The 9,790-nt window shown below is 42.2% G+C and overlaps 2 protein-coding genes across 2 annotated transcripts in view; one reads left to right on the forward strand and one right to left on the reverse strand.

Moving 5' to 3' along the window:
• Positions 1–225: 225 nt before the first annotated feature.
• Positions 226–8,602, reverse strand: rbmx2 (RNA binding motif protein X-linked 2). The gene is made up of 6 exons (XM_071546852.1): positions 8,559–8,602; positions 6,165–6,280; positions 6,022–6,073; positions 4,354–4,483; positions 3,147–3,339; positions 226–1,135 (listed from the first exon to the last, which is right to left on the reverse strand). The coding sequence occupies exons 1-6, from the start codon at positions 8,561–8,563 to the stop codon at positions 489–491; spliced, it is 1,143 nt and encodes a 380-aa protein (XP_071402953.1). The 5' UTR covers positions 8,564–8,602; the 3' UTR covers positions 226–488.
• A 1,102-nt stretch (positions 8,603–9,704) lies between these two features.
• Positions 9,705–9,790, forward strand: part of ap4m1 (adaptor related protein complex 4 subunit mu 1) — a gene marked incomplete at its 3' end in the record, with an annotated part of 17,156 nt that continues 17,070 nt past the window's right edge. The window contains 1 exon segment of the mRNA XM_071546851.1: positions 9,705–9,790. This exon segment is cut by the window's right edge and continues 191 nt beyond it.

The following is a 9,790-nucleotide window of genomic DNA, read 5'->3' on the forward strand; positions in this document are numbered from 1 at the left end:
GCTTCAACCTCATGAAGACAAAAACTGTTCTGACTGAACGACAGACGGAGGTCAGAGGTCAGAGGTCAGAGGTCAGAGGTCAGTGGAGCCCATTTCCCCAGTGTGATGAAAAAAACGGTCCTGTAAGTCATTATGAGAAACTTTCTCAAAATAATGACTTTGTATCCAACTCATTATTTTGAGAAAGTTTCTCATAATGACTTACAGGATCTTTTTTTTTCATCACACTGGGGAAATGGGCTTCCATAGAGGTCAGAGGTCAGAGGTCAGAGAGGGAGCGCTTATATGTTGTGAGATTTTTATTTAGAAAGTTACAAGTCGCAAAGTCAGAAGCACTGATCTCAGAGCAGATAAAAGTAATAAAGCTGATGATGTAAAGCAGCAGAGTTTCACTTTCAGTCATTCAGTCATTATGACATCAGCAGGTTCTGTTACATTTTGAAACATTTTTACATTTTCCAACATGAATGACATGAACAGTCAGTTTGCTACAGACGCTCTCTGTGTTTACTGGACCTGTCTGTCTCTCTCTCTCTCCTCCTGTCGCTGTCTCTCTCCCTGTCTCTCTCCCTGTCTCTCTCTCTTTCCCTCTCTCGGTTTCTGTCGCTCTCCCTCTCCCGATATTTACTCCTTTCCCCGTCTCTGTCTCTCTCTCTGCTTCTGTTTCTGCTTCTGTCTCTCTCTCTTCTGTCATATTCCCGCTCTCTCTCTTTCTCCCTTGGTCTCTCCCTGTCTCTCTCTCTGTCTGTCTCTCTCTCCCTCTCCCTGTCTCTCTCTCTGTCTGTCTCTCTCTCCCTCTCCCTGTCTCTCTCTCTGTCCGTCTCTCTCTCCCTGTCTCTCTCTCTGTCCGTCTCTCTCTCCCTGTCTCTCTCTCTGTCCGTCTCTCTCCTCCTCTCCTCCTCCCTCGCTCGCTCTCCGTTCCGTGGCTCCGCCCCTCTCTGGTTGTATCGCTCGTAGCCGGCGTCTTCCTTCTCCTGCTTCACTCTGACAGCAGGAGGAGGAGGAGGAGGAGGAGGAGGAGTGGCAGGTGAGGAAGAGGAGGAGCGGTGCGACCGCCCCCCCCTCTCCTTCTCCTCCTTCAGGGCCTTCTTCTTCTCCTTCTTCTCTTTCTTCTTTTTCTTCTTCTCTTTCTTGTCTGCAACAGAAGGATCATGATGTTATTAGTGAGACTGAAGGAAACTTCCTGTCTCCTTCAGCTAGGACACATAGGAAGCTTCCCGTCTCCTTCAGCTAGGACACATAGGAAGCTTCCTGTCTCCTTCAGCTAGGACACATAGGAAGCTTCCCGTCTCCTTCAGCTAGGACACATAGGAAGCTTCCCGTCTCCTTCAGCTAGGACACATAGGAAGCTTCTCGTCTCCTTCAGCTAGGACACATAGGAAGCTTCCTTTTAAGCTTCCTTATAACATCCGCTAAAGTTAACGGCAGAATTCCCCGGTTTGACAGAAACATTTTTCAATTTGAATGTTTTATGTGGAAATTGTCAACAGTGAGTTTCATCATTTCTTTAAAGTTTTTTAAAAAGCAGTTTGATCAGACTGTCTGTCTGTCTCTCTGTCTGTCTGTCTGTCTCTCTGTCTGTCTCTCTGTCTGTCTGTCTGTCTCTCTGTCTGTCTGTCTGTCTGTCTCTCTGTCTGTCTCTCTGTCTGTCTGTCTGTCTGTCTGTCTGTCTCTCTGTCTGTCTGTCTGTCTGTCTCTCTGTCTGTCTCTCTGTCTGTCTGTCTGTCTCTCTGTCTCTCTGTCTGTCTGTCTCTCAGACTGTCTCTCTGTCTCTCTGTCTGTCTGTCTGTCTCTCTGTCTGTCTGTCTGTCTGTCTCTCTGTCTGTCTCTCTGTCTGTCTGTCTGTCTGTCTGTCTGTCTCTCTGTCTGTCTGTCTGTCTGTCTCTCTGTCTGTCTCTCTGTCTGTCTGTCTGTCTGTCTGTCTGTCTGTCTGTCTGTCTGTCTGTCTGTCTGTCTCTCTGTCTGTCTCTCTGTCTGTCTGTCTGTCTCTCTGTCTCTCTGTCTGTCTGTCTCTCAGACTGTCTCTCTGTCTCTCTGTCTGTCTGTCTGTCTCTCTGTCTGTCTGTCTGTCTGTCTCTCTGTCTGTCTGTCTCTCTGTCTGTCTGTCTGTCTGTCTGTCTGTCTGTCTCTCTGTCTGTCTGTCTGTCTCTCTGTCTGTCTGTCTCTCAGACTGTCTGTCTGTCTCTGTCTCTCTGTCTGTCTGTCTGTCTCTCTGTCTGTCTGTCTGTCTCTCTGTCTGTCTGTCTGTCTCTCTGTCTCTCTGTCTGTCTGTCTCTCAGACTGTCTCTCTGTCTCTCTGTCTGTCTCTCTGTCTGTCTGTCTGTCTGTCTGTCTGTCTCTCTGTCTGTCTCTCTGTCTGTCTGTCTGTCTCTCTGTCTCTCTGTCTGTCTGTCTGTCTCTCTGTCTGTCTGTCTGTCTGTCTCTCTGTCTCTCTGTCTGTCTGTCTGTCTGTCTCTCTGTCTCTCTGTCTCTCTGTCTGTCTCTCTGTCTCTCTGTCTGTCTGTCTGTCTGTCTCTCTGTCTCTCTGTCTCTCTGTCTGTCTGTCTGTCTCTCTGTCTCTCTGTCTGTCTGTCTGTCTGTCTCTCTGTCTCTCTGTCTGTCTGTCTGTCTGTCTGTCTCTCTGTCTGTCTCTCTGTCTGTCTGTCTGTCTCTCTGTCTGTCTGTCTGTCTGTCTCTCTGTCTCTCTGTCTCTCTGTCTGTCTGTCTGTCTCTCTGCTGACAGGATGATCACAGCTGGTTGTGTTGGACTGATATATAATGAACAACATGAGTCAGCTGCTAACAGCTCAACTCGTCTCAGGACGTCCTGCAGGCCACTGAACCTTTTTTAGATCCAGGACCCTGATCCAGTCCACATTAGACCCACAGATCCCATCTGATGAGATTTTGTCTCTCGAACCCAAATCTGAGAATATTTTTATTGTCAGATGATTTAGTCCAGATCTCCCTGACTGTCTGTGCTGCAGACAGAGAACAGACAAACTGATCAGAACTTCATTCTTCTCTCACTCTGTTCACTTCTTGTAAATTAAATAATGTTGAAGTTTAATAATTCATCAGTTTGCTGGGGACCCCCTGAAACCCGATCAGGGACCCCCGGTGGTCCCCGGACCCCCCGTTGAGAACCACCTCTGTAGAGTCCTGACCTTTCTTGTTCTTCTTGACGGGGACGAGGTACTGCTCCTCCTCCTCCTCCTCTTCCTCGGAGGAGGAAGGCTGCGGGGGCCGGGGGGCGCAGCCCTCCTCCCTCAGCCGCCTGGTGACATCATCCAGATCCTCAGAGTCTTTAGGGGGACGGTAGTCCTTCACATGGTCCACACGCAGGGTCCGGCCTTTGATCTGACACAGAGGATCCACCAATCAATGAACGAATGAATGAACAGATACAGGATGAACAGATGAGCATGAATGAAAGAGTGGATGGATGAATGAATGAATGAATGAGTAGATGAATGGATGAATGGATGAACGGATGAATGGATGAACGGATGAATGAACGGCTGAATGAATGAATGAACGGATGAATGAATGAATGAACGGATGAATGAATGAATGAACGAATGAATGGATGGATGAATGGATGAATGAACGGCTGAATGAATGAATGAATGGATGAATGAGTGAATGGATGAACGGATGAACGGATGAATGAATGAATGGATGAACGGATGAATGGATGAATGGATGGATGGATAGACGGATGAATGAATGGATGAACAGATGAATGAATGAATGAATGAATGAATGAATGAATGAATGGATGAACGGATGAACGGATGAATGGATGAACGGATGAACGGATGAATGGATGAATGAATGAATGAACGGATGAATGGATGAATGGATGAATGGATGAATGAATGAATGAACGGATGAATGGATGAATGAATGAATGGATGAACGGATGAATGGATGAACGGATGAATGGATGAATGAATGAATGAACGGATGAATGAATGAATGAACGGATGAATGGATGAATGAATGAATGGATGAACGGATGAATGGATGAATGAATGAATGAACGGATGAATGGATGAATAAATGAACGGATGGATGAATGAATGAATGAACGGATGAATGGATGAATAAATGAACGGATGGATGAATGAATGAATGAACAGATGAATGGATGAATGAATGAATGAATGGATGAATGGATACAGGCTGAGCAGCAGTGCTGTAATCTGCTTTAGTTTCTTGCTGCAGGTTTATTTGCTGAACCTGGACCAGTTTGAACCGCCTGGAGAAACACTGACAGCTCCTGTGTGTTCAGCTGCAGCAGCTGGCGGGAGATCGGTCGTGTTTCCATGGAAACGGTCTCACGGCAACACGCCGTCCCGTCTCCGGTACCTTGATGCCGTTGAAGTTGTCCACGGCGAGGACGGTGCTCCTCTGGTCCTCGTAGCAGATGAAGCAGAAGCCTTTGGATTTACCAGACTTCTTGTCTCGCACCAGGTTGATGTTGACGATCTCTCCGTACCTAAGAAGAGAAAAGAAGAGAAAAGAAAAGAAAAGAAAAGAAAAGATAAGATAAGATAAGTTAAGATAGCACTTCAGGACGTTGACCTGACAGGAGGATAAAAAGCGATCACAGCTGTTACAGTTTGGTAGTTTGATGTTTCATTCGTTTTTTATTTGATATCATTTTCAGTCTTTATTTCAATTTCAGTTTGATTTTAGTACGTTTTCACTGTGGGTTTGGTAGTTTAAGTTCATTTGTCATTTTTTTTTAGAAGTATTTAGTTTAGTGTTATTTTTTTTTTTTTTAAAGGTTTAGTTTTAGTTTAGTTTTTATTTAGTTTCAGTTTGTGGGACTACTTCAAAATTCCCTGCCCAAAATTCATACATACAGTACATATATATTTTTTACCCCCCAAAACAGCTTGTGCAGCATAACAAAGTGTTTTGTGGTCAAATGATTCCACTGTGGCTCCAACAGTCCAGTATTTACCTGATTATCTCCTGTATTTTGCTCACTGACGTTTTTTCTAGATCGTTCCATCAGTTTCTGTGCAGCAGTCTGCAGAGCTGCAGGACCACAGAGCTTCAGTGAGGACAGTAAGGAGATAATGAGGTCAGTACTGGACTGTTCAGTTCAAAACACCAGGGGCCGGATTCACAAAACCCTCTTAAGAAAAAAAATCTTCTCAAGTGCCATTTTTTTCTTAACTTTAGTCTTAAGAAAAAAAAATCGGAAAAAATGCTATTCTCAAAAACAGTTCTTATATATTTTCTTAACTTTCTTCTTATGTTTCTTCCTAAGAAAAAACTTAGGAATAAATGGTATTCTTGAAATGAAAGTTCTCAAATTTGTTCTTGATTTTTTTCTTAACTTTCAGACGGCCCTTCACCTGTCTTAAAACTCCTACAGTGAAAAGGTAAGCCTCTAATATCATATATTTAAACACATTTTAGACAAGTAGGTTATAGTTCAAAGTCTTCATAGGTTCCCCTACACCTAACATTAAGATGAACATTTATTGTAAAGCTTTATTTGGTGTAGGGCCAGGTAGGCCTCTGTCTCATGTCTGTTGGAAATAAGCTGCAAATTTTACAGTTACCAACAGCAACCAATGTTTCAATCTTTGCTCTAGTTGCTCTAAATAGTTTTTTCCCCAATTGTTTTGTAGATGGAAGCACTTTGGGTTGTCTCCTAGCCTTGTCTCCTAGCCTCCTAGCCTTGTCTCCTAGCCTCCTAGCCCTGTCTCCTAGCCTCAATGGCAGTAAGCCTAAAGTTTATTAACCAGAATTAATTCAGGCCCTATTCTGAGAAGTTCTTAAGTTGGAAAATTAAAGAAATTCATAAGAAATGAGACTGTTACTGAGAAAATATTGAGGAATTGCACTTAAGAGCCTTCTTAAGAACTTCCTAAAATTTCCTCTTATGTCATTTCTTCAGATCTATCTTAAGAACACGTTGGTGAATCCGGCTCCTGGTTTCTGCTGCAGGAGAAATGTGACGGATGTTTCCTGGATCTTTGGAGGTGCTGACTTCATGAAGCAGAGTGAGGTTCTTACTGGGAGAAGACACAGATGATGTCTCCTTCAGTCAGCTCGTACGGAAACCCTCCTGCAGACACACAGTGTGACAGCTCATGTTAGGAGACTGAAACGTCCGCGAGGGGAAAACGTTTCAGGGGAAACCAGCGGAGACGTCTCACCCACGAACAGCCAGGCGCTGTCTCTGTACTCGGAGTGCCAGGACACCGTCTCCTTCACCCCGAGGTCGGCCTCGCGCTCGTTCAGCTCGTTGATCAGCCTCACTTTGGTCAGCGGGCTGAGAGGAGAAAGAGTTCGACTCGTTATGCAAGTTATTGTTATTCAACTTGTTAAGGACAAATAGGTTTAGTTCAAAAACTTTTAATAACTAGAATGTCACAATAGATAGAAGATGTCAGGAGAGGAGTCACATTCTGCCTGAGAAGCAGACATGGTTATATTTCTGCAAGGCAAGTTTTCTATTGCCCTTTTTACTGGGAGCAGCGCAATACTTTGTTTAGTAAGATAAAAACAGATATTGATTTTGTAAATATGGATGATTATGAAACATTTAGATTAGCTCGTTACCTGGAGAAAGCCTGGGAGAGGAGAAGAAAATCTCTTTATCAAGATAAACTGGAAGTTTGTTGCAGTTCTTTTCAGTGGATTGTTCATTTGAAACCTGTCATTTCAAATATGTTATTTGAAAGAATACAGCAGTACTTTATAATGTGGTAATTTATTTTATTTTATTTTATTTGCTCTTATATGTATCACCAGAAGATGTATGTTTTGTAAAATGGAGTCCTGTAATCCCATGTGGGATGGGCCAGATGTTTGGCATGACAGAAATAAAAATAAACTAACTATTGTTGAAGTAGAAGAGTAGAAGTCCAGGAGTTTGCACTTGGTTTTGCTGTTATTTACTATTTATATTGTAACTGTTATTTACTGTTAAATTATTGTAGTTGACTTAGGTTTTATTTATTATATCAATTTGTTAATGGTGTTTTGCATATATTTATAAACATAATTCGAGATCTTAGGTAAAGATTTAGAAAACTTTTGTTTGTGGATAGAAAACTTTGCATATAGCATAATGAAATTAATCAGATATTCAAGAGCGCCATCATCTGGATTCTCATAGTAACAGATAATATCCCAAAGATGAAAAGAGTAGACAGAGTTAGCAGCTTCAAAAAAGTGAGACTCTAGATCTGTCCAAAACTTTCGGGATATTTCACAATCAAAAAATAGGTGAGAAATTGTTTCTATATTATGTTTGCAGAAGGTATAAGAAATATCAATGTCTGTAAACGTAGCAATAAGACAATTAGCAGTAGGGCCGGGCGATATGGTTGAAATTAATATCATGATAATCATAAGGATTTTTCTCGATATCAATATATATCACGATATGGTTCATGTATGCAAAATCACGTTAAATAATCAAATTAATGTTCATCTCATTGAACCATATGGTGATGTTAGGTGTGATGTCAAACAAAACTGAAATATTCAAATAATATTCCTACCATACCTCATTTTATGAGAGTTTTTAAGTAAAATTTCATTTGCTTGTCATCATCAATTCAGACAGCAGAAATGTGTCACGATATTAAAATATCTTCATATCACATATGATTCCACTGAAAGACGATAAACGATAATTCGCCCAGCCCTAATTAGCAGGGTATATCTTATGTAAAATTTTGAAATGTACTTCCTTAGCCTTGTTTGAAATACAGTAATTACAAGGTAAGAGCCAAGTCCTTCTCCAGTTTATCTTCTCAATTTGAGACCTCCAGAAAAACCTGCCTCTACGAAGTTTTATTCTTTATTTGAAAAGACGAATATGCTTACTGTTAAACTTTATATCTGTCAGTTACACACACACACACACAACAATACAAGTTGTGGGAAGCTAAGTAAGTCCTGGCCCCGGTCCGTGTTGTTCTCTCCTGCGTGGAGAACACATCACGCCAGACTCCGGTCTAAACTCTGGCACTTTAATGTTTCCTTACTCATCAGTACACAGTTCATTCCCGGTAAACCGGTGTGTCGGACATGTTCCGAGGTGTGACGAGCCGCTCTTCAGTTCGGCTTACAGCAAATCCACCAAGCAGCGACTATTTCAATAAAATGTAAACGTTTATAATTGGTTCGCCTGTTGTTCCTGGGACCTTCTCCACCTGAACAAACCGCGGAGCGCCGCAGCGTGAACCGATGATCCAGACTGGGGTTTGTTGATATACGAGCTGCTCTGTGTGTGTGTATGTATGCCGAATCCAAACGTTGCTCCTAAATATTCATAAAAGACCTTAAGTCATGTTAACGATGTGTGTGCGTTTGCCGATAAGCAAGGAAGCATTAAACCGGCTGATTTTTTAAATGGAGTGAAGGGGCTCAGTATCAACATTTACACTTAGCTGCTAGCAGTTAGTAACAGTTGAGTTAGCATTGCGCCTGCGCCCTGAAGAGGAACGAGGACACAAGCTGAAGATCCACACAACATGGATACATGAATACGAGAGAGAAGCTAAAATATTAAGTTTTATGTGAAGATTTGTACTTACTTCATGGTGAACTCCTAAGGAAACTGATGCTGCTAGAAGCTGACCCGCTTCCGTGTGGATCTCTGTCTCTGCTGCCGCCTGCTGGCCGGAGGTCGACCTGCCATACAGAGGCTGGTGTGACTAAATGATAACTTTAACATTCAGCAGAACAGCACAAAGCACGTATCTGTGGAGATTTTTACAATTTCAGTAGATTTATTTTAATAAAAAGCTAAGAGATTAACACAAAGAAAACGGAAGAGATTGTATTTGGCTCACCATCTGACTCTCATAAAGTTTCTATTCTTATCCATAATGAAACAAATCAATCCGGTATTTTCATATAAACACTTGGGTGTAATGATAGACCGTCTGTTATCTTGGACAGACCACACTGAAACTGTCTGTAAAAGGACAAAACAGAGAATTTGGTTCCTCCGCCGCCTTTGGTCTTTTGGGGCGAGGAGACAAATTCTTCTTTTGTTTTTTACTTCTGTGCTTATGAGTGTTCTACAGTATTGTAATAACACATGGTACAAGTGTTTGTCCACTACTTTAAAGTCAAAACTGCTCCACCAAATATGTTCAAAGATCGTAGGCCAATCACTTGAGAAACTCTATGAATCAGCCTGCCATAATAACCTGTTAAGGCTGGAACAACATCGTCTCTGACCCCGACCTCGTCCTGAACAGATTGTAGACAAACTGTTAAAAATCAAATGGGAGATATGGGGTTCCACGATTTAACAGGTTAGACTGAAGCACTCTTTTGTACACCAGTCAATCCTAAAATTAAATATGGAGCTTAATCCCAGATCAAATGTACGTTGAAGGGCCTTGAATATTGTCTTCTGTGATTGTTAATGATATAGGCTACTGAATGTATGAATCTTTGTGTCCTGTCTTACTTTTTGTCTTTTCTGTGATGTTGCAAATGCAGCTGCTGTGATGCAAGAAAAGTTTCAGACTGGATCTGACGATAAAGTATCATCATCATCATCATCATCATCATCATCATTGTACGAAAGTCACGTGGAAACTTGAAATTTTACTAAATTCTGTAACTAAGCTTTGTACCGCCCGCGCCAGCACAGCAGGGGGCGCTGCGAGGCTTCCAGCGTGTAAACAACAACAGTCTGTCAGGTACAGGCAGCTAACCCACATCACACTACAGTACATTTATTTAAGCGGCATCAACTGGGACTTTAACGCTTTAACGTGGTTTCTCCTCAGTAGAAAGTTCTTTACATTGG

This window comes from Centroberyx affinis, unplaced genomic scaffold, assembly GCF_046629955.1.
Source record: "Centroberyx affinis isolate AG114_WGS23_722 - 3 ecotype Tasmania unplaced genomic scaffold, CSIRO-AGI_Caff_v1 ptg005499l_1, whole genome shotgun sequence".
NCBI classification, from domain to species: Eukaryota; Metazoa; Chordata; class Actinopteri; order Beryciformes; family Berycidae; genus Centroberyx; species Centroberyx affinis.

What these genes read in the sequence shown, in the direction of transcription:
- rbmx2 (XM_071546852.1), bottom strand. An exon ending in ATCATCTGTGTCTTCTCCCA is followed by an intron (nt 4,484 to 6,021) that starts GTAAGAACCTCA and finishes TTCTCTTCTTAG; the next exon opens with GTACGGAGAGATCGTCAACA. An exon ending in CGTCAAGAAGAACAAGAAAG is followed by an intron (nt 1,136 to 3,146) that starts GTCAGGACTCTA and finishes CTTCTGTTGCAG; the next exon opens with ACAAGAAAGAGAAGAAGAAA.